The 26,013-nt window shown below is 33.3% G+C and overlaps 1 protein-coding gene across 5 annotated transcripts in view; it reads right to left on the reverse strand.

The window, feature by feature from the left end:
- Window positions 1-26,013, reverse strand: part of LOC149085217 (folliculin-interacting protein 1) — a 132,596-nt gene that overhangs the window by 37,405 nt on the left and 69,178 nt on the right. For 4 of the 5 annotated variants that reach the window (XM_089233083.1, XM_089233085.1, XM_089233081.1 and 1 more), the window contains 6 exons: window positions 24,516-24,685; window positions 17,989-18,103; window positions 14,750-14,802; window positions 14,438-14,611; window positions 10,495-11,325; window positions 6,110-6,287 (listed from right to left, as the gene is read on the reverse strand). In XM_089233083.1, the coding sequence (XP_089089209.1) occupies window positions 6,110-6,287; window positions 10,495-11,325; window positions 14,438-14,611; window positions 14,750-14,802; window positions 17,989-18,103; window positions 24,516-24,685 (1,521 nt within the window). The remainder of the gene's footprint in view (window positions 1-6,109; window positions 6,288-10,494; window positions 11,326-14,437; window positions 14,612-14,749; window positions 14,803-17,988; window positions 18,104-24,515; window positions 24,686-26,013) is intronic. The other variant, XM_089233084.1, reaches the window with a different exon arrangement.

A 26,013-nucleotide genomic window follows, 5' to 3' on the forward strand; every position in this document is an offset into this window, starting at 1 on the left:
TCAATTATAACATTCAGAGATGCCATTGATGCGCTATAACGCATCTAATACCTGGAATTTCGGAAAAAGATGCATAAAAATTTTGTTCACGCGTCCACCGGGACACGTTCTTTCCTAGTTTTAAGGAAAACCTCCCCAACCCTTCTTTCTTTTTTTCTTCTTTTTACCATGTATCATGATCGTGCGACCTTGAAAAACGTGGTTTTACTACTTTGTACACTGTAATGTATTGATATACACGCGGGTTGTAGAAGAATAAGATCAGGGATCTAGTTCTTCCCTGAATGAGGGGCCGCATACAGAAGTTTCAAATTTCGTTTTTTTTTATTACCCTGTGGATTTTCTCCCTTCTGGTTACATACGGGAAATTACGGTACTTTTGGGCTATCTGTCGGTATTCAAAGACCGCATCTATACGGCGTAAATTTGTCTTGTTCCTACAATATTGCGAATGTGCATTTTTTTTAATTGCAAAGGATTGGAACGGCCGTTCAAATTTTAAAACTTTCCCAATATCGTGAAAAAAAAACGAATTTAAAAAAATTTGACCTTGAATATCCAGTTTTGTCATCTAGCTGCTATGTGGTCGTCACCGTTTCACATTGCGGAAATCACGGGTGTGTACACAGAATTGGCTTTTGGAGGGACACAAGGATCTAATTCTTCACAGAAAGTCTGTGTCACTAACACTCGAAAATAATTTTAAATCAGATAGTGTAAAAGAAATTATTTTATTCCAATATTTCTATTCTACAAAAATATTTTTGGTTTTTTATCGTAGCGGGGGGGGGGATAAGTTCCTTATTAAACCCCCCCCCCCTCCCAATTTTGCTTTTGGTGAAAATCCGGCTTTGGAATGTGCGATTGCGCAATGGTAATCGGCTCAAAATGTGATTTTCTAAGGGTTTCAGATTTTCAGTTGGCTATTACTTTGAAAAAATTTCTGGTTGCCACAGCGATCTCACAGACCTACAACATAAATATGCATACATTATACTTCAAATGCACGCATTACCAGTGGAGGATAGATGCAGGACCGCAGATCAGAATGGTGGACCATCAGGGAAGGAAAATAAAATCATTTTACCAGGAAAACCAAAGTATGAATAGGGAATCAGAAGATAAGTGTCAGAGAGAGAATCTAATTTGCTTTTAATTTGATTAGAAGATATTGAAAGTATTTTGTGTAGCTTAGCATATGGAATATAAGGTGAATAGAGAAGTCTCCAAATTATTATCAAGCTCTGCATTTCACACTAACTTCCTAAGATGCTGAATAAACACACATACTAATTTATCACTGCAAATCAAAAAACAAAACATGCAATTTTTTTTTCTAATTTTTTCCAAATACGGTAACTAAATCACAAATTTTTAACTGTGTATTTTGAAATGAAATGTCACTCTCTTCATCACTTCATTACAACCACTTTGGGTTATGGAAAACCCATTACTCAACATGTCGGATGTGAAGTCTGTATCTAAATTTGCAAAATTCAACAAGATACTTAGATAATCCGAGCAGGCCTTCCATTGACCATTTCTAGCACGTTGGTACATGCTTTTCATCATAACAATATAGTCCCATCCACATCTGCAGTTGGGGCTAGATCATCAGCAATAATCAACAATTTGTCTAATTAAAAAATCTTATCTTAACATAGTCTAAAAAATTTTCATGTGACTCCTAAAAAAGCCTCCAGGGCCAATAAAACTAGCGGCAAAATTGGCTTAGCCCAAGAAGTTTTTTAAAAGTTAAAAATATATTTACAGTTAATTAATTATCCAGCATTAAGTGCATTCATAAAAAACTCCTGAGCTGTCGTTAAAAACTGAACAGGGTCCCTCATTACCCCATATCTTCTAAATGTATCACACACATTATAAATTTTTATTTTCAGCTCTACATGTAAACTATCTCTAAATTTAAGCCTTTTATCATCCTTTTCCACCTCCCTGGTAATCTCTAAGGCCATCATACAAATTGAAGACTCGCTTGTCCTAGAAACATTGGTTAATTTCAAATATTGCCTGAAATATTTTCTCATATCATAACCGCTAGTAAGTTCCTCAAACAATTCTATTCCTAATTTTTTAAATTTTTTTCGAAATTGCCAGAGCACAATAATCCATGGACCTGTCCGAATGGAACTCGGGAAGTGCCCTAAAAATCTTCTCGTACACTCCCATATCTTCGCATTCCTCTCCACGTTAAGCACATTATGAACAAAACAAATATTTTGAACCTTAGTATTCCTAGGCATTTCAGCCACATCGATAGCAGCTTCAGCTGATTAATTTCTAATATTAGTCAATATATCACTAACATTATTTACATCACAAAAATTAACGCTCATCGTATAAAGATCTAGCACCAAAAGCGGATGCGAAAATGGGGCTTACACCTATCCTAAATGTCCACCCAAGTCGTAGGTGCCCATTGACCCCAGCCAGCCAAAAATAAGTCATCCAATAAAGCAATCACGTGCGAAAGGCTTAGATTTATCTTGTAGACTTGGAAATAACTAAATGAAAAAAATTACCAGAAAAGAGACTTGAAACACTCATTAGAAAAGAAATCATTCTTCATGTTTTTTCTGCTGGTACAAGTCTAAAAAATTTATGCTTTTGTTCTCTTCAGTTTCAAGCATTTTTAAACATTTGATCTTGCTTCTTTTACCAAAATTTACCCATTTCACATTTAGCAGGAGTGTTTTTCTGCTGCTAAATATATATGATTATTGTATTAGATACCATATTGTATTGTATTTTTTACCAGAATTTACCTATTTCATATTTAAAATGATGTGTCTTTTTGAGTTTGCTCTTAATCATTACCTTGGTTTGATTCAACATACTTTGAGATAACTTATTTTACTGAGTCATTATTAGAGTATTTATTAGAAATTCTAAGAAATTGAATATAAATTTAAATTATTTTTAATTTAAACTATAGAATTGAAAATTATAGAACATATATAATAATTAAACTATTAGAAATTTAATAGAATGATTCCATTTTCACAAAAAAATTCAGTTAGAGTACATCTGTTTCCATTCCCTATTTTTCACCGATTTGTGATTGCTTCTTGTATTTTATTTTCCATCATCTTTAACAAATTTTCAGTCTCTCCTTTTGCTTCCAAGTTTTTATTATTTATTCTCTTGATATGCTATTTCCTTTTACACCATTCACCTGCATGTTTTGTGTTCAATGGAAAATAGTTTCCAGATGAGCATAAATTAAAATTACTTAATTACTTTGTCTAGACCATGGTCGTGGTTGGTTTTAAATGGAGGAAAAGATGACGCATGTAGATGTTGCGCTTGTTAGGTGCTCAAAATTTGTTGCAATCAAAAATGAGAATGAAAATGAAATTTTTTTTTGTGAATTTCAAACTATGACTATATTGGATGGAATAATTTACAGAAAACATTATGTATATAAAATTTCTGATTAATATCATCTAGGTGGAACACACAACTCATATAGTATACAATAAATATGTGTAAGTTCATGAATTAAGTGAATATAAAGCTTAGGATAAGAGCTCCAATGACTAAATTGTCTTTGTTATCTTCGCTTCTCTCACCATATAATTCATGACATATATAAAAATCTATGAGTTCACCTAATATAATTTTATTCATGCACCTTAGATGTCAGAGGGGCACCAAAATTATGTCGTGTACAGGTGAGAATTTTGTTTCGAACCTTCCTTGCTATTAATCCACATTATATACACTTATGTATTTTTGTTATCTATTATTATATTTGTATTTGTATTAATGAAAGGACCAGTGAAAAATTGTGACCCGGGTGTCCATAGAAAATAACCTATAGACAACCCCCATTCACAGATGTGGAAGTCCCCAGCTGTCAGTATAGCTGCACTACCTCAAAGCACTGTAGCCTGTGTGGGATGGCTGTTCAAAAAAAGGCACGAGTCCAGGGCAATTTATTTCATAGGTTCATTAGATCGTTTCATATTTTATGGTACAGACCAATGTTTCTTCATGGTATTCAGATCTTGGAAGGGGCAATCACCATCCTCTGGAACAGTGGGTGTTTTAAAATCAGCTATAAACTGTAGATCCCAATCCAACTAGCCCTGGTATGAAGAATATGACAATGATGTGACAAAAATGGGTCACTGTAGTTGCAAGAGATGCTAGCTTGTTACCATATTATTTTCATTACCCACATACCCAAAGAAACATTTTGTAAATTTTTGTTGACCTCTGCTTGTCTGCCTAAATAAGCTTTGCTGGAATCTTACAGCAAATACCCCTTTTGGGTATCACTTCCTGCAGTGGTGCCCACTGCACCATTGTGTTCTGAAACAAAGAAGTCACTATGTATCAATGGTAACAACTATGTCACAGTTAATGAAGTAGAACTAGCAATAAAATTTGGACATTTGCAGTCAACATCCTTACAAAAAATACACATACATTTCTAGGCACATGGAGTTGGAACCACTGTCTCGTAAAAATATGACCAAGAATTTTTTTAAATATGTCCCACACAACAGTCATTTTATTCTCACAATGCCACTAAATCAGACATTACTGTTTTTGACTTTCCAGACTTTACTAATTTTGGGCCGATTTTCATTCATAATTGAAAGGTTGGTTCTCAAACAACTTAGTGTGAAGATACAGTTCAGATAGCCATGTGTTTGTGCAATCAGGGCACTACCTTTTTTTCAGGAGTAGAAGTGGTAACTCCAGTCAAAAAGATTTTGACAAAACAGTTTTGGAAACTTAAGAATGTTCTTTGGTAAATCAGACAGTGCTCAGGTGGTGCTACTCATGTTCTAAATCAGAAGTGAGAAAATGATGATAGATGAATATTTACAATTAATATTTTCCCTCAATTTTATAGGCATGAATCCTGCTGGAATCTTGTTAGTTTTTGCAGTTTGGCTACTCAAATTTGTCATTCAGGGAGAAAAAGTCAGAAAAATATCCACTATTTTTTACAATTTAGTTGTTTATCTTTTATTTGGCAGGATTGGCCATTTAGCACTCATTATTTGGCAGGATTGGCGATTAGTACTTGATTGTTTGCAATATTAGCGATTTAACAATCATTATTTGGCGGCATTGGGGAAAAAATATTTCATGGAATAGTATTTTATTTTAAAAAATTTAAATTCCGGTTTTTTAACCAAATTTCAACCACTCCATATAACAGTGCCGATTATCAGAATCGAAAACTAGCTGCAACTATGTTCAGACCCTAAAATTGGAAGACTCATTTTCAGCCCACCACCAATGCACAATCACAGGTATTAAGAAAAGTCAGATAAGAGGCCATGATTTTCTATTATAAAATCGAGAACAGGAATTCACCGGGAAAATCTGAAAATATATTTTTAAAAATTTATGACCTATCCTATTTTGTGACCTTTTTTCATTTCATTAATTTTCCATGATCATAGACACCCTGAATTTACCAACCGGTTTTTGCTTCGCAACTCCTGATGGTCAAGATACAATGGATTCGTTATTGCTGCTTTTCCAGTGCAATAATACGTTCTTTCATAGATTTTTCTCTTCTTTGGATACACAAACTTTTCATTAAGTACAACTAGTCAGCAAAAATCGACGCAATTTCAAAAATTATTAATGTAACAGACTAAAAAAAATAGCTGGAAGCAATGATTGAAGGGTATTTTTGTTGTTCCGTGGAGAGTGGCAATTTGCATAGTTTGACACAGTTTTATATGGGGGGGAGGGGGTGTGGCTCAAGCTAATTCCATTTGTGGCACTAAGAAATATTACGGAAAAAACAAATGACGTCATCAAAAAGTCTGCTTCTATTATAATGCAACTTCAAAGTTTCTTAAGGGAAAATTTTTTTTTGGCACAAGAGGGAACAGAATTGAAGAATTTCAGCGTTTTTATAGCAGAATGTAGTAGACATTGGAAATTGTAGCATTTTGGAGCAGATTTATCACCTATGCTACACTGTAATAACATATCAAAAGAAGTTCAAGTTGCTACTATGGAAGTTGAAAATAGTGTTTATCACATACACAAAAATAAAATAAAAAGAATGAAAAATATTCATTAAAATAATTTTCAGAATAAAAAATATTACCTGAGTTGACCTTAAAAGATCTTGGCGTATTTCTTCTCTGCTGATACTGCCAGATACCCCTTGAAGACAAAAATCTGATATGAAATGATCATTGACACCAGCCATCAATGACCAACCAAAGCTTCTATGCAATGTAGAGGAAGGAATTTCTTTAGAAAAGAAACATCTGAAAGATTGACTAGAACATTAAATGTGGAAAATAGTCACAGAAAAATTAGGCTGATAATTTATACAGTTTATGCTGAACATGAAATCGTCTAAGAAATTTATATTTCAGAGTACTAAAAGTTTTATAGACATTCCAAATAAGTGGTTTTTTTTGTAGCATTTTTCTGTCTTTTTATGCTTCAAAACTGAAAACTAATGAATAAAATTTGATTTCATCAATGATAACTATATTTAGTTTCAACTTAAAACTATTTTCATTCATGCAATTTTTTTTTGTAACAATATACAGTATCAACGATTACTCAATATATTCAGAAGATTGATATAGATTTGGTATTAACTAATAGAAAATAAGTGAATGAAAATAAGATACAGTAATACTCTAAAGTTATGTGATGGGTAAGATCAGCAACAACCGTTCAAGTTGAACGTGCGTAAGTCAGGGTAGTTTTCCATAAAAAAAATACATTAATTGGGACAAAATTTGAAGAACATTTGGTTTTTTTCCCTTTCTTACTATGACTGTATAATGTCATGGTACTCTTTGCATTGTGACTGCAATCTAGTCTGGTAAAAAATACTGAAGTAAAAACTGTATTTGGACGATAAAAACTGTGCACATGAGTGTCATGTGTTAAACACTTTGAATGATGTGATAAAACCTTGATCAATCGAAAGAAATGAGCTATTTGTGTTTAGTCCAGGTGTATTGTCATCAAAGAACATTATATTTTTTTTAAACTGGCGTTGTGTGTGGACTTCAGATATAGAATTCTGACTAGTAAAAATAGCAGATATCAAACAAGCCCAGGGATTCCATTTTTGAATACTGGAAAAACTTACACATTATAGCCTCACAAAAATTAGTGTAATTTCATTACATATAATGTTCTGATTGAATAAAATAATTCTTTAATTCATCATTTCTTTACTTGATTGTCTCTACTATCTCAGCAATGATCCCATGATTATGATAGAATTTCAGAAATGTGAATTTTTCACAGAAAATCACACAACTCAGGGAAGTGTATCACTGAAATGGTTTTCCACTTTTCTAAAATGTGGTTCTCAAAAATGATAGAATGTGAAATAAACTGATAAAACTTGAACATTTACTTATTGCACCGATTTAATTATCGTATATTACACGAAAATAATTGAACTTACATTACCTACTGTCATTTTTTTTTTTGTGAGGTTATTTACTAGATTGGCAGAAACTTTTGTAACGGTCAGGATACGTGTGTTATTCCGAGATATCATGAGAGATTTTGTATTATTTCGACCCCAGGAACCTCTCAGCCACAGGAAACCACTGAAGGCCTCGCTAGCATTCCATCAAGGGTTAATTTGTCCAGTTAGGCTCTCGGCTGAAGTCTTCCAGTTGTTAGTAGAGTCCCGGGTTTGAACCAGCTGAAGTTGGTTTTCTGTGGTTTCCAACTTTAAGGTGTGGATGCAAGCCGATCTCCCCATTAAAAATTCTTGCCGCATAGAGCAACGGGCCTACTATAGTAAAATCTTCGAACATTATACTTCACTCATGGTTCAAAAAATATGTGGTACATGGCAGCACTCTAACAAGCATTACACAGAAACAAGCTTCACATTTAGGTTCACAACATGGACATTCACATTCCAACATGTACCAATTCATTAGAAGTTCCGCAGAGGAATATCAACGAGGTACATGTGTGGTTTAGTAAGAGTTGTTAGTAGAGGTTGAGACTGAAGGTAGGGATGCCGATATTTTTTTATCTAAATTAATCTCACAATGTCATCTCTTATAGTTATAAGAAAAACTCTCATTTTGCATCATTTTTATTTTCCTCCAGAAGGGAGAGGAGGGTGTGAAGAGGTGACTTAAGAGAGAGAGAAAAAGAACAAGTTTATACGTATACGTCACCCCCCCCCCCCCACCAAAAAAATGATCAGATACAGAAAAAAGAAAGGTGCGTCTTAAAACAGACTCGCTGAAATCACAATGGAATATAAAATACGATAAAAATATGACACAGTGGAACATATGATAATGTTTCAACAAATACCACCATAGATTTGTGGGGCAAAAAATTAAAGATACAAAAACACACATATTTACTTGAATCATCGTATTTGAACTGGCTGTGGTTTTGCACAGCATATTCACAAATCACGATATTTGTCCAAAAACTTAGCTTTGCATCTGTGAGAAACCGAATTGTGACTAAACAATGCAGATACTCTACAGCAGCATTTTAGGACCAAATAATCATCCAATTTTTCCAATAATTGGGCACATTAGACTTACCATAAAAAGAACTCTAATGGAGCAAGTATTGGCTGATACACAAAATTGTTGTGGTTAGTCACCATATTTGAGGAATCAGGAACATTATTCATGGACGTAACTTCAAAAATATATTTGTAATTAATTTCTTTAGAAATGTACATGTTCTAATTAGTTAAGTAGATAATTTATGATAAAAAATTATTGCTACACACATCTGTGTAAAAATAAAAACTCTCTCCTTAACTTAATGCACAAAATCAAGTCTTATATGAATGTTGTACACATAATTTTTCAAATTTTCTTGGAACACAAATTTAATGCAGGAAATAATTTAGTTTTAAGTAAAAAATGGCTGTTCATATGTGGCAGTAAAACTTCAAATTTCTTGCATGTTTTTTTTTTTTTTTTGTCATGTTGCATGTCAAAAAATTTGACAAAGGCAAAATCGATTATAACGAGATGTAGCCTATGAACAGTTATCGTAACAATACTAACTCATACGATTTTTTTTGTCTGGTACAATTAAAGAGAAAATTATAAATGGTATATATTCCAATTAAGGGAAGTTTCCTGAAGGTTTTACTGCAAACATGCCCTCTCCCCATTGGGAGCCCCCAAGGTCTAATTATTTTTTCTGATTTTTTATAAGATAAATATATTTGAAAGATTCTGGCCTGGAAATCTACTTAGAGGTGAATGAATAGTTATCTCTTAAAAGGTGGGGGGGGGGCGGCGGCACTTGCGTTATCTCACATCCTGAAGTCAGGCCCTCAGGCTGAGATTTTTGAAGAGCCAGAGACCAGGTTTTTACACAAGCAGCTCCAGAACAAATTTATAGTGTAAAAAAAGACAAACATGCATTGGAGCTCTTCCAAGACTGGAGCTCTGTTGGCATCCCCGTATGGGGAGGCCCAATTTTTAGATACTCACTCAAGGTAGTCCTGCGCCCCTGATCACATGAGCTTGAACATTTTTTTTGGCTTGGTATTTTTGGTTCTTTGGAAGGATTTCAGGGGAGGGGGTCAGTGAGTTTGGATGAGGAAGCAATTCACATATTATTCTGTAAAGGGGTATTCGTGATCACCAAAAAGAGTAAGTGGAATACAGAAGGAAGAACCCCTTTCTCAAACCAAGAGAAATCTTGTCATTCTTCCATTTGAAACAGATGCAGTATAATCCAGACTGCCAAGGGCACCATAAGTCGCCACGGTCAATGTAATGGCACTAGGTTGCCGCAACTGCTCTCTCACTTCTAGAATCATCCATTCCAGGTGGCGCTAGTAGCATGGGCAAATTCAAACGGCTAACAGCCCGTTCTCCCTTTGTGTAATATTTGAAATAACGTAATTTCATTTCCCGTGTCCTTGTCTTGTCTCAAGGATATTACCTGGATTATACAGCATAACTGTCAAGTTGTATTTTTCCGATATATTTCTTATTATTTTTTGTAACTTCTATCCTTTTTTGGCATGCCTTCAATTTTTAGTCTTGTAAATAACATTATTTTAGTTTATTATTTAAAATAGTCTGGATACCCAGAGAGATTTACACCCTAATCGGATTATCATTTCAAAGAGTCTGGGGTTTATTTTTTTTTATACTGAGAATATTTATTTACACTATTATTTCTAATATTGTTGGTTTCCGCTTTTGCTATGCTGGCGATTTTTTTTTTCCCAGCAATCGTAGCGTCTGTTTGCGTTTGGTCATTTGATCATTTTTGTCGCACATTTCTCATTTTTCTCAAATGGAGAAAAAAGAAATTCCCTTTTTTTACAAATTTTTCCACTGAAAGATGAATTACATTCCAGTCATATAAAAATAACAATAGTCTTAGCAAATAACAGTAACTAGTAATTAAGAAAACTTAAAATTAAGAGTTAATTTTAAGAATTAATTTTTTATTAATTGAATGTTTCAGATATTTCGCTTCTGCATAGTAACTTACTGTGGCACTGGCTGTTGTATTAAATCATCGGGTGACCATTCCTCAGACAGTAGGGAGTCATCAGAGTATGGCAAACTTTCACATCCAGAACTATTATTTTCTTCCAAACTTTGATAGCCTTCTTCACTCAATTCAAGTTTCTTTCCGTGGGACTTACTTGAACTTGGTGAATGATTCTTGTTTGTGGGTGAAGATAATTGTGATCTATCGGAAACACTTGAATTCAATTGAGTGTCAATAATTTCATCTTTCAGTGGTCCGAATTGATATACATTACTTTTTGCAATTTTCTCAGAACCACTGCATTGCTCAGAGAGGGAACAATTAGTAAAATCTGTAACCTGATGGGGCCTTTGAACACTTGCATGCAACTCCAGGACTTTTTCTTCCCAATAACATTTTTCTGAATTACAAATTTTTGGCGTGTGTGAAGAAATTGAAACATAAGAGTTTGATAGCTTTGGAATTTCATCTATGGACACATTTTGACTTTTAATAAAATCAAGTGCATCACAATCATGTGAATTGACACTGTGCTCATTACAATACAAGTCCTTGGAATCTTTCTGTGAACTGCATCGGGGATCCTGTACGATAGAATCATGTCGAGATTTCTTACAACTAAAAAATAATTTACTTTCATTGTTCTTAGTACTGAATTCTTTGATAGCCATTGATGTAGGTGTATGACTTGCCAATTTTCTGATTCTTATAACCTGGGAATCAACTTCATCATAGCCCAAAATAGTGGAAGGAGAATCACCACAATGTTTGGATTTTGAAGAGTTACTGTCTTTTTCCTGAGTTTCACATTGATGTTCACGAATATGACTAAAAAGAAAATCAAACATACATATTATTGTCCAAAATGCCAAATCAGGTTAAAAAATTACATACAGAAAAAAATTAGTGCGTCATTAATGAAATGTTTATTTAGGTCAAAAAATTATGTATAGAAAAAATGAGTTTCTGCATTGTTCTAATGGAACTATGCTGAAAAATCACTGAATAGTCAGTGTCTACCACATAACCAAAGAAAAATTCTGTGACTTTTCAATGACTTTTTCTGGACTATTGCTTGACCTTTGCTAGACTCTTGTTAAAGCAGAGATGCCCAACACAGTGCCCTCTGCATCATGAACAAGTCACTAAGTGTCAATAGTAACAACTATGTTACAGTTAATAAAGTAGAAATATTGAGCAATAAAATTTGGCATTTGGATCACCATTCCTCATAAAAATTTACAAATGCATTTCTGAGCACATAAAATTGTCAAAAAGATTTTGATAAGGAGAGAGTCGACTTTGAAACCAAAAACCTCTGCATGTGCTTTGGTATATCAGTTATGTGTTCAGGAAATTGTGGCAACATATCACCTGTTCCTTTATGCAAATGAGAGACAGACTGTGTACGTATCTCTAGATGATATAAAAGCACATCATTCAATGGACTTCCTCACTTATCGCTTTTTCACCCAATTGCTCAACTTTTTCAACTCAGTTATAGCTCTGCTATAATCCAGTTACTTATAAAATTATTTAACTCAAAATTTAGCTTTTTTTGTGTAACTCGCAAGTAGATTACTTTGTTAAGCTAGGTTTTTAATTAATTCAGTAGCATATTATACAATCGTTAAAAATAAATTTTTCAAGTCTCTGATTCAACAGTTGAGAACAAACACATAGAAAGGTTATAGCAGTCTTGAAATGATGATCAAGCAATCTTGTATGAGATGTGTGATTGAATCAATGATATTCTACCGAAACCTTTGCACATTCCAGAAGGTGCTGCCATTTATGTTACAAATCAGAAGTGAGAAGCTGATGACGAGCAAATATTTACAATTAATTCCACCCCCCCCCCTCAATTTTTAAGTGCAATTCCTGTTGGATTTTTTTTTTTTTTTTTGTCATTTCTCTACTCAGAAAGAAATTGTTACCAAATGGGAGAAAAAGTTGGGGAAACCGACACCCTGTTTCGCAATTTAGTATTTATTATTTAGCAAAATTTCCGATTTAACTCTCATTATTTATTGACGCTGGTGATTTATCACTTTTTATTTGACAACATTGGCAATTCAAAACTTCTTAATTTGCAACATTTGCAAATTAATCTTAGCCGACCAGCACTGCACGATCACAGGAATTTCAGACTTTCCTGATGGGCAAATCAATAAAAAGCTAGGATAAAAGCAAGTGTGGGAAAATCTGAAAATCAATTTGTAAAAAAATTGGTGATCTTTTCCTCATTTTGTGACTACCAGGGTCTACCATCATAGAGGTAGACCCTGATAGTTAAAAATATTTCACCCAATCATCTATATGTATAATTAATAGATTTTCAATTTGTGTGTGTTCTCAGAACAAGTATTTAATTTTTGGCCAATCTTCACAAAATTTTGCATTTATAATAAACAGGACACATTTTGAATAAGTTACTCAAATGTTTTTGAGTAGCTTGAGCGAGACTTCGCAAATGTCAAAAGACAGTCAAACAATTATTTCTATTTTCTTTACAGAGGAGGAAAGGAGTTTCCCCTCACAAAAAAAAAAGGGTCTTGGGATGGCCAACAGTCTCATTATTCTCTCATGTGGTGAAGAAAACTCATTTTGAAAACAGCAGCTCTGCTGAGAATTGCTTCTTGCAGCAATGCTTTTGGCAAGACAGGATCTCTCCCTGAAGCAGTAGTTATGTGGAGGGAGAGTTTATCAATGAGAATTTAAACAAATTTATTTAAAAATGTTTGCATATGCAAAAAACAGCACACACAGTAATGAATAAACTTGAAGTTAATTACAAATACAATGGCCACAACTGGCAAATTTCTCAACGAGGTGGCTGAAAACATTTGCCCATAAAAGTATGGATGTCACATATAACTAAAATACCCAACATAAAAGCATATATCACCAAAAAAATTTAATAATATATAATACACTGCCCATAAAAAAGACTATGGTTGTCTTAACTAAGTAGGGATAGTTTCTCAATTTATCCTACAATATCTATCATACTTTTTAAATGTATCAATCATACTAGAATTCACGACCCCTGGGAAGGTGAGCTATTTATTTATTAACAACCCTAAATTAGAGAAAAACTGAGACACCACAACCTGGAATTGTCCTTTACTAAATGATATTGTGTCCCATTGTCAATGAAGTTGATTGACAGTGTATTAATAACTCATGGTCTATCTTATCTACCCCGTTGAAAATTTTGAACACTTCGATCATATTCCCCAGACACCTGTGTTCTTTCAATGTAAACATATTCAAGAAATCAAGTCTCTCTTCACAGCTCAAGCTTTGTGTACCAACAAGAGCATGCATAGTTCTTTTCTGCACACCCTCAACTAAGTCTACGTCCCACTGTAGATATGATCTCCAAAAAAAGCTACTCAAAATCATTATATAAAAATGTCTTATTTTCAGTTGTGAAGGATAACCATTGTGTCTCATTTGCCATGAAAACGTGGCAGTCTTCAAAGTATACAAAACATTCTGCCACTTCACTTCTAAGCATAAAAATTCCAACTGTGAATCAATGTCAGAATATGTCTGGCCTGCTAAATGTTTGTTTTTCGGCGTACTCCTAAAAAAGTTTGCCCATCACTGGGCTATACTAAGATATCTATACTTGAACATATTTCCTGTGCAACCAGAACTTTATACCAGAGCTTTTATAAAAATTCAAAGTTGATTTTTTATTGATTCATGAATTCAATTTTGCTTCATTAATTTCAAACTCACACAAGCGCATTGTGCTGTGATGTGTTTAAAATGGTTATTTAAAAAATCATCCAATTTCTAATCTAGTAAATCTCATTTAAAAAAAAAAGATGTTTTCAAACAAAAATGATATAAAATTTCAGCTATGAAAGAATATATAAATCAAAAATATTTTTATGCATTGAATTTAATTTCATGAATTTCCACTTACTGGCCAGTTGCTTTTTGGGTGAAATCAACATCATTGTGAAGTTGTTCGTAAATATCATTGCACCTGATGAAATAGCTAATAAATTGCAAAAAATGTGTAATGACGTCCTTTTTGGTACCAGTGATCACAATTTTCACAAGCTTTAGAGGATGTGACAGTGCTCCATATAGATCACTAAATAAAAAAAATCAAAATTTTATCAAGAGGCTATTTTTTACAAATTAAGACATTTATTAAAATTTGTTTCGTATCTTGATTTATTTAACATTTTAAATTTTTTCTCAATTATGACAAAAAATGAGAAAATGTTACCTCATCTGAACCCATAAAGGATTATATGGCCTGGATTTTGCTAAAGCATAAACCTGAAAGCATACATAAAAAATGTTTCATACAAAATTTATTGAATTAACTTGTATGATTAACACAATAAATATGACTGATGCATGATACTTCCCAATTTTCAATAAGGGGAGAGTGTGGAGGAATGGGACACTTTTCACAAAAATATTTTTAAAATTGTTTTCACAAGTTATAAAATGTTATGATTGGTAAAGCAAGAACCTTATGACTTTTGAGATGAGGAAAAAAAAAGATGACACTCCAAAATAAGTAATATTTCATTTTTTATGAGAACTTTAAATTAGCAAAAAATTTGTCCCATTCCTCCCTTCTATGTGGGAGTGGGCATGAGGTGAAAATTTAATAAATATTGGAATGTGATAAATTTTAATTAAATTAAAAGCCCTATTTAAATTATAACCCTGATATTCATAAATCTTTAAAAAATTATATTCCTAATAGCCAGATTTAAATAAAATAATCTCCTACTAATGAAAAGTTTGAAAAACTAATAGTATCTGTTCTTCAAGAACTATAAATTATTGCAGATTCATTAAAAATAATAAAGAAAGCATCTGAACTAAAGTTAAATGCCTCTAAATACAAGAAAACCCATTAAATAGTCACAGTATGGAATATTTTTTAACTAAGAAAGCTAATTAAAAACTTAAAATTGGGATGTCCCATTCCTCCCTCATGGGCTCATTTATACTAAAACTCTTTAATACAAACCACATATTTTGAGGCTGAATGGCAATACTTGAATGTATTCAGAATTGATCTCTTAACTATTATCCATCCACTTTCATTCAAAAAGTTACGAAATTAAAAAATTACTTCATAAAATTAAATGTATTCACTCACTTTTGAATAGTGAAAAAAATTATATTTTTCAATTTACTATGCAGAAAATCTTCTTTGCCCAAAGTTTGTTAGCAATAAATGTTAAGCATTAAAAGTTTCATACATTGAAAACAACAAAAACAAATTGAAGTAATTTATTAATGTGTAAGAGCAACTGTGTCCCAAACCTCCCTAATCATTTTTATTATAAAAAGAACAAAATAACAATAAAAAGACACCATCTTACACTTCAATTTATCCACTTTTTGCCTGTACACAAACACAATGAAGATTGTTTTCATTTATATTCCACAATTAGCAAAAGAGGACATGGTATTCAATACTTCTATTGGCATACTTTCGAATTCCCACAATTCAATGGCATGTAAAGATGACTATTTTTCTTGAACATTTGAATAACAATGGTGTGCAAATGCTCATATTTTCATTCCTTTTATCCACACAACCCTCTTCAATTTCTATTGAGGTAATTTACTAACATTTCTGAAATAGATAAGTTGTATTGAACTTGTGTTTGTGAAACCTGTGTGTCTGGTATTGTACTGTTATGTGTTATACATGTTATGAGTTCAATAGATGCTGCAATTAATCTTCTGGAATTGTAATGGCAAATAGAAAATGTGTGCATGCATAGGTGAAGAATGTATATGTGTCTTATGAGGCTGCTGGGGGGGGGGGGGGACTAGCTAAGCTGTGGTGAGAGTTTTCAGAGGGTAAGGCAACTCAAATTCTGAAAACTGCACAAAAGTATTGCACAACCATTACTGCAATATTAGATATATAATTTTTTTCAATATGCATGGACCTTTTTTCCTCTGAGTATGACAATACACAGCAATGGTGTAAATGATGATTTTTGAAAAAAAGCAGCATTGTTGCCATGTTCACGAAAGCACAGAATAGAAGGAATATTGCATGACTGTGCTGTTAGGTCTTTAGCAATCAAAGGGCTATGATAGTGTCAACATTCACTAACTGACATGCAAAATATAATTACAGTGATACCTCAGTTAATGATAATTTATTCCAGAATAATATTTATTAGCCAAAATTTGATTTCTTGTAATAGCCTTCTGCACTTTGGTGGTGGTAAATAAGGTAAATAAACACTGTGAAAATGTAGAAATTTGCCTCACTCATCCGAATTCTCTGTTGATTGATCCTTACACCAGTTTTTATTGACATCCTGGATCTAGAATTGCCCTTATCAGATATGGGGAGCAATGCAAAAATAACCACGGACCAGTTCTCGAGAAGAATTTAACGAATTCCTTACATTTTTCAGATTTTTCTGCATCCTGATATCAGATACTTGTAATTTTCTCCATCACCATGCTCTGTTGTCTCCCTATAAATTGCTATTCACCCATATTTCTTTTAATTAAGCCCAAATGTTGTGCTGCAGAACTCTTAATGGTGAAAAATAAGTCAATTTAATCACCGACCCTTTTCCTGTTTGATGTTTGTCATCTCTTAAACTCCTCCATTCTGTCGCATGCGTATACAAAATTGTCGTTGAGCTATAGATAGTCGATAAAGGTTGATGCTATTTCAAAAAAATAAAAAATACCACAAGAAACTCTGAGACCTTTTCACAAAAATAAAAAACCTAAAGAAAAAACAATTTGTGTAGACACAATTTGTATGAGAGTATCTTCCATAGATCCATAGCTGAGTTGGGCAATCCATAAAAACTGGGAAACGACAATCAATCTGTAGCAGTTGGCAAGTTTGTCCATGTGGTTAATTTATTGTCAAAATGTTTGAACTTTTGATGAAAGATTTGATGTGGAATAAAATGAATATAGATAAATAACCTTATTCACTTAAAAGTTTAATGAAAATTTTGGTCACTTTAATTGATTGTTTCATTTATTTATTGTTCATCTTTTTGCGAATTTATGGAAGGAAAAATCAATGGATAATACTGATTGAGAAGTATCGTACAGAAAAAAAATCATTGATATTTATAACAATTCTCTACAGAACTACTTTGATAAGAATCCTGTCATAGTTTGATAGAAACTGAAATAAATCAGATGAATATTCAAATAATTTTCGTGAAATTTTGAAAAAGGAAGAGATGGTAAGCATTTCAAGTTACTGCACCAATAACCCAGAAAGCAGAATGTTTTGCATTGTTCTGCAAAGAGTGCTTAGCTGACTGAAAATGTTCTGCAGTAAAAATTCCCATAATAGTGTTTCCTACATTTTTCTTAAAATTCCTCCAGATTGTTCTGCAGCAACACTGACTGTTTTGCGATGTACGCTGCAAATTTTGGCATATTCTGCTTTGGGGCCAATAAAAATACATAAAAATAAAAACTACAAAATAAAAAAATTACCCAATGTGGATCAAGGGAACTTTGTTCGCAACACATTTCTTCCTCTGATGGTATAACAGTAGGCACCCATGACAAATGATGAGTAAGAACAGTTGTGAGAAATGTACTGACGAAACTAAAAAATAAAATTTTAGTAAAAAATCAATAAAAAAATCTAGTTTTTCAAAAAGTGAAATATAAGCAAAAAAATATGTTAATTTTTCTATAAACTGCGATAGAATGGAACTGTCTAATGTATATCATGAATTACAATATTTTTTTTTAATGTACAATACCTTTAGAATAAGGTCCCTTAAAATACAGATACCTTGAGAAAGTCTTTCTGAAATAGAAATTTCAATCTGGTCAACTGAAAAAAGAAACTGATCAAGAACAAAAGAAAAAGGTTTCTTTTTGTCACACATTTGTCTTCACTATAGGTCATTGCAAAAGCGGCTCCACGTGTACATTGACCACAGCAAATCTTACGGACCTATTACAGAGTACGTAAATGCTTGTCAACCAAGAAGGGGAAAGAACACCTAGCATCCTACATAACTCTCACAGGAAAAAAATAAGTTTGGTTGAACCTTATCTTCAGAATGAGCAAAAAAGAAACTAACTGAAATTTTGATGGGGAAAAATGATAACATTATCCAAAGTCCTGATAACTATAAAAATTTTTTTTGCCATTTTATGATATTGGTCTGTTCCATTCCCTGAAAAATAACAATATCTAAATGATAACATTATCCATGATTCTAATAAGCGGCATCGACTCTATAATAAAAACCATGACAAAAAATATGAATATTCACCTCATATGTAGAGAAAGACGTCCTCTCCTTTGTTAACCCATTTGCATCATAAGCACATATATGCGTGGAATTTTCCTGGCCATTATCACCAAAGCGCATATATGCGCACGCTAGTTTTTTATGCATAAGAACAAAACACTATCATACTGTATAAAACTATTAAATTTAATTTTCCAAATTTTCAATGTATATCTTCATTGAATTAAGTAGCATTATAAATTCTTTGTGTACGCCATTTTGTTTTTCGCTTTTTCTTTTGAAATATTTTTAAATTTATACAATAAAAAAATTTTGGTGATATGGGCAAATTTTCCACTTTTTCGAATGATGCAAATGGGTTAATATACAGTAAAATCTCTCTTTTACAGACACTGGAGGGACAAAAAAAATTGTCCATAAGAGAGGGGTGACCATTAATCAGGGGATTGAAATGCATGCATTTATTATGCAAGGGGAATTTATTTGGCCATAAAAGAGGGGTGACCGCATCTGAGGGATGTCTGTTATAAGAGGGGTTTTACTGTATATGAAAAACTGACTGTGTGAAGAGATATTGATGTTTTAAGAAAGAATGATGAGTTTTCCTTTCCTAAACATCAGTATCTCTTCATATTTAGTTTTCCATATAAACTATATATTCAACTCATATTTTTATTGTACATAACAAATGTATTTTAACCTTTTACAGACTGAATTTGGATTGGCTTTTATTATTTTAATTTACTGTTATCTTCTGATCATTGTTTGGAGATATGCAGCAAGAAATCCATGAAAATATAATTTTCCTGTATGTTTTGTGAATTCACCCATGTCCATAGAAACAACATTCCCAATAAAAATTAGATTTTCCCCATCAAAAATGGGTGATTTTACTAGAATAAATTTGGGGCATAAGTGATAAAATGAATGAATTCTTTGTATTCTAAATTAACAATAAATCAAACTAACACCTACTGCACATATAAAACAACACTTTATTTCCCCACCTGCGGCAAGTTTTAAGTGGCTTTAACAATAATTAACAATTTTCTCTTATTTCCAATCGTGACAGGAACTTTCCAGATTTTTTCTTATTTTTTCTTGCTTTGCGTCCTAGACACTACCATTACACCAAATTTCAAGTTTTGAATTCAAACATGAACTACAAATGATAGAAAAGTGAAATTTGGAGTGTTTCAGTTCAGTTTGCAAAATGCCCTAGATGTGTCATGTCACGGCAGGGTTCCCCTGACTTTTTATCAATTTGGCTAATCAAATGTACAAAATTGTTATAGCCAAATGAGAGAGAACCTTAGCCAAATTAACGCGTCACCACAAAATGGGGATTCCAAAACAACTTATATCAAGTTTGAGATAAAAAATTAAATCTAAATGCAAATCATGGACAAATAAAAATTGTTTAATATAAAATGTAAATTCCAGTACAAAAGATATTTCAATTTTTAAGAATTCACCGGCATTTTTTTTGCTGTCCACAATTCAAAATTGAACTGTAACCTGCTGGGACCATTAACATAAAGAAATGCTGCTATTTGTACTTTATACATCCATTCTGTTTTGCAATGGTGTTTTAATGAGGTTTGTGATACTGAGGCAGAGATGCAGCTGTACCCTGATTTATCTGGGTCCCAGATAATTAGCAAAATCTGGGTCATTTGAGAGTGAAAATGGGTCCCTCTCAAGAAAAATTAAAGTATGGTTCCCCCCATCGTTCACTGCTATCCCTGTGAATCAAATAATTCATTTCTAAAAAGATGTTCAATCCAAAGGTTCACTGCAAAAAAAGGTTAATTTAACCTTTTGAAGGAGGCGTGTAGGTGCCTCCTGAACTGCAGTTATCGAGCAGTTCCGTTAACGAGCAATTAGCATAATGAGCAAAAATTGTGAACAAATTTTGACTTGGTTAATGAGCAATGGTTCACATTACAAGCAAAATTTTGGGTAATATTCTCCCCTACGGTCTCAGATAAGTGTCTCAGTTGAAAATTTAACACACGTGCGAGTGTGAATATTTACGATACGAAACTTGATGTAACATAGCAGCAATACGTATGTGCACCTGTGTGAAGTGTTTTTTTAATTCTGCTTGGAAAAACAATGTGGGTTGATTGCATTATTGAACGTGATTTTAAGGGGGCTAGCTCATGAACAAGAGCTACTACTTGTGGAAGAGATTTTGTGCTTGGGGAAGACCATGGACTGGAGGTGCATAAGGATGGCATTCAAGAACTAGTGATGAAAAATATCTAGAAGTTGACGTTGAATCCAGTTATGGATCTCTTTTGCACGTACCAGCAAGAGTTCATGAACAGTACCTCGTCTGAAAAAGAGAGAAGTAAGGAGGAGTCCCTCATATAAAATGAGATTAGAGAGATGTGTAGAATGTGGGAATCTGTGCAAAACTCTGTAGAAAAGAACAGCCCAAATAAAGCTGTAGCAATGTGCAATTTCTCCAACGAACACTGAGATTTACAAGATCAAAAATTTAAAATATTTTAAATATTTTAGCAGAAAAAGAAATATTAAAAAAAAAAACATTCTTATACAATCTGTTAATTTGAAATTCCTTTTGAGAGTTAGCGACCCAAAATTTCTGTGGAAGAAACCCTTGTGCCCTCCAAAGAATGATTCTGCATACACACCTTCGATTTTCGCGATGCCAAACGGTGACGACAGCATAGCAGCTAGATACAAAACTGTGAATATTCGATGTAGAGTTTCTACAGATTTGGTCCCCTCAACAATCTAAAATTTTTTACAATTTGAACAGGTGTTCCAAACATTTAAGATTTTTCAAAAAAATATGCATTTACAATCTTGTAGGAATGAAGCGAATTTACACCATATAGACTGTCTTTGAGTAATGGTAGATAGCCACGAAAGTACCGTAATATCTGGTATGTAACCCACGGAGGAAAAACTCTCAGAAATTAAAAAATTCATTATACAGCCCCTCCCTCATTCAGCAATGAAACTGGATACTTCATCTTATTCTTCAACAACCCACATGGTACTGCAGATAGGTGAAAATAATTGCATGAATTAAGCTTTTAATGATAGAAGCATACAACTTGGGGCACATACACTACATATATTAAGATTTAATTTTGGATAGAAGGCCATCACAGATTTTTCCCTATTACAGTAATGGTGAACATTAAAAATTGCAGCCTCTGAGTATTTTTATGGGCTCTTTTTTAATTGTTATTTGATGATGTTAATTGTCTATTATATGTGATTTTGTATGAATTGATGCTATAAATATGTGTGCATATCTCATCATTCTATTTTCATGACATTAACTTTTTTTTTGAAGAAAAGAGGGATTCATTTGTAAAGGGTTCCCATGTAACTCGTACCCATAGGGCTCATCAAATCACAAACAGCAGCCTATATTTACTCATGCAGAAGGCGTATATTGACTGCAGCCAACACATGGAGCAGGGTTGGCCAATCTTTCCCCAAGAAACACCATAATTGAAATTATTTCCAGTGTGCATGCCATTCTACATATTTTTTACACACGGACCATACGTTCTGTTTTACAAAACATGGGCATTCTCGCCGTTCCTCCAAAATAGTGTTCTGCTGTCCTCTTATTTTTGTACAAATGTTTGTCACCCTTTACTTCTGAACTGTTTTTATTTTTGAGTAAAAAATTTGATTATCACAATGCAGATTGTGTATGTATGTATATCGGTAGATGCCCATCTTATTCGAGGATGACGTCACTCTGCTATCCATATGAAGGTTTTCAACAGCTGGCTGATGCAAAGCCTTTGTAGTCTAGTGGTCTAGGGTGCTCACCCCAGCAAGTGAAAGGACCTGGGTTCGATTCCCCACAAGAGCAGTTGAGTTTTCTCTTTCCTAAATTCATCTTCACATAAGCCAGTTGTAGAAAAAAATTGGTAAGTCCATCTGACTTGCACCATGTTGGACAGACACCATAGAAACCTGAGCACTCAGGGTGCTTGGCATCACCCCTGCTAAACTTTCTAGGTGGATTTACCTCCCCACTTCCTAGAATTCATGGATGCACAATGCAGTTGTATTATACAATGCACGTCTCCCATGAGGATGATCCTGAATCTTGTGAACACAGGAACATTTCAGCAGCTACCTTCAATGATGAAAAACCGAGCAGAAAGTGTCACCACATAATTATTTTAATAGTGCCTACAATACCAAATATAGGTTTGGTAGCCTACAAGATCGTCATTCATAAGGGCAGGATCACACTATAAAAGTTTGATAAAAGATCTTTTACAAATCTTGGAAAAGGTTACATTCACTCAAATGTAACCAATTTGGTTATTGATGGATGGTGTCTGGACCTGAGATGGCCCGCTTAGTTGAAGAATTTAATTCTATCAAGACGAAGAGATAGGAAAAAGATGAGCATCACAATGAAGCTAACAAGCATTTACAGATGGCATTTGCAAAAGATGTCAAGTCTCTTACTCATGTAATGCAAGATCTGGGAAACCCATTCAGTGAAAACAGCTCTGATCTTCTGGTACTTGACAGCAGAAATATTGTACATACAGAAGTTGCAGACACACTGTTAAATATTGAAAAAATTGAAGTTGAAGAGTATGAGTTTTATGTCAGCGAGAGGCTTATTAATAAAACTAAACATATATGGGATCCTATAAAGCGGAATAACCAATACCTCTTCAGCCATCCTCCACAAGTCATGAAAAGTCTAATAAACAGTCAGAAAGTCTAACAACATCACTGAAGAATGACTACTCATTGTTCTCTAGTACATAGCATCACAGAGATTTGGATGAGTTCTTTAGACACAAGAACCAAGCTTATCCTCCAGTAATGTCGAAGTTGGGGAGTCTTAAGTAATTATGTGACAAACAAAAACATTGACGTAAAATAATCATTGAAATAAATAAAAGCTTATCATATAAAATTAAAAGCAAAATGAAGGGTTCCAGATGAGTTTAATCTCCTCCCAACCTCCTCTGGAACCGTCCCAAAAGCCACTGAATATTGCTCACGATTGGCCAAAAACAAATTTCACTTCCGGATCTTTTTGATCATGCATCAAATGGTCAATTTGACCATTAAAAAGCAGAATGGACATTTGCAATTTGCCAAATTCTATCTTTCATTTATTCGCCAAATGAAATATTTTGTCATCATTTGTCATCATATGCGGTTGGGGGGAGGAATTCAAAATTGTCTCAAGTTGCTTCACGAACAGGTGTTACGACCATGCTTGTTTTGCTCTACTTGGCAGCAGCACTACTAAGCCCTCCAGATACAGATAACCTCGAAGGTTTGGATGATGGAGAGGTATCAAATGAACTTGGAAATGAAGATTTGTCATGCTTCCTTGTGAGAAATATCACAGTTTATGGAGACAATATAAAATAAGGAATCAGGAACAACAATTAAAAACCATATTTCTGTAGATAAGAGGAATACATGATATTTTCTTCCCCTATCCAAGATGATATGTATCTATTATTTAGCACTGAAAATCAACTGAAGGGTTCTGATAAATATCTATTAGAGAAAAGTTTAAAGCGTTGTTAGATAGTTTAGTTGTTAGATTATAGTTTAAGTGCTTAGCATATTTTACTTTTCGTCTATTACTATTATTCTATTCATGGAATATACTATGTTATTTTCTCAAGATATACAGAGATTTGCATATGCAGATTGTATGGTATCATTAACTGTGGTATAAAAAAACTTGATAAAAAAACTTACAAATTGGTTTCTTTTCTGTCATAATCCCTAAGTAAATGAGAAAATTCATTCATGAACACTTCATTCAGACAAGATTGGCTGCTAGATGAAACAATGCTTAGCCATTTGGGAAACTCCAAACGAGGAGTGGAACACAAATCCTGTATACATTGCATGAACTTTACAGCACCCTGCAAATATTTTTTATTCAAATTATAATCACATATACATACAGTGTATGAAAAAAATTTAAATGAATTCTAACACAATTGACGCATTTAAGAAGTATGATAAACAGTGGGATAAATCGAGAAGCTATCTACACTCAGATAAGACAGCCATAATCTTTTTTATGGGCAGCGCATTATATCGTACAGTTGCACCCACTTATAATGAAGAAAAAAAACAGTGAATTTGTTCGTCACACGCAAACTTTGTTATATCTGCACTGGCTTGGAAAATGGTACGATTAAGCAAAATGAAACATAATTTACAACCACAAAAATTTAATTGAAATTTTACATAATTAAATGCATGAACAAAAATATGTTAATCGCTACTTGTTTATGATTCCTTGATATGATTTTGGACATTGAACGTTTTGTATTAAAAACATATTTGCCTAATAATAATAAGCATGACAAATATGAAGTTTTTCTTTTAGTAGGGTCCTGGTCAGTGTGGGACATGCCCACTGTATTTCCTTCTCACTTTTTTCGGACAATGTGCAAGACTTGCTTCCATATGAGTGTGAGCCCCTTCTCTGAATCTCTTCTTACACGTTTTCAGATCATCAGATTCTTCTCTCTCAACTAGAATTTCTCTTCAATTCCTCTTTGTTCTTCAAAATTGTGAATAACGAACTTCGAGTAATCCCAAATTTCTTTGATACCTCACTTTTTGCCCATTTTTGGATTTAAGCCAACTGTATAGCTTCAATTTTAAAAGCAGTAGAAAGCACTTTGCGCTTGGAAATTCTCAAAATTTACTCACACATGATAATACTACCACAACCAACATCTGAATATAGCTAAAGAAAAGTGGCAAACAAGGGCGTCATATTTTATACCTGTGAATACTCGAATCAAGTTTTACGTAAGAAACTTTGATTTCTGAATCAATTTTGAGGCTGCTCTGGTGCGTCATAAAAAAATACTGGGGGGAGCACTAACAGCACCTCGGCTGTGATGTCACTGGTGGAAAATGTAACAAAGGCGTTTTGAAGGTTGTGGTCTTAAAAATAAAATAACCTTTATCTTCTATGACTTTCTTCAAGCAAAATAGGACTTTTACAATAAATATTAAAAACTTACGAATAGAATGTCTTCCAGGAAAAAAAACAAAAACATTTTCAGCTGTAGCTAAGCATTGCAGAAGGGTAAATTTTCAGGTAAGAATACAAAGTAATTCTCAAAAATTCTTGTTTGAAAACTGGTTGAAAATTCATTATAGGCGTACTTTGCAGAAATCAGGGTTCGTTGTAAGCAATCAATATGACAAAGATAAACCACACTAAATT

This window comes from Pholcus phalangioides, unplaced genomic scaffold, assembly GCF_987345545.1.
Source record: "Pholcus phalangioides strain wild (caught in Gottingen) unplaced genomic scaffold, Ppha-v1.0 ptg000007l_1, whole genome shotgun sequence".
NCBI classification, from domain to species: domain Eukaryota; kingdom Metazoa; phylum Arthropoda; class Arachnida; order Araneae; family Pholcidae; genus Pholcus; species Pholcus phalangioides.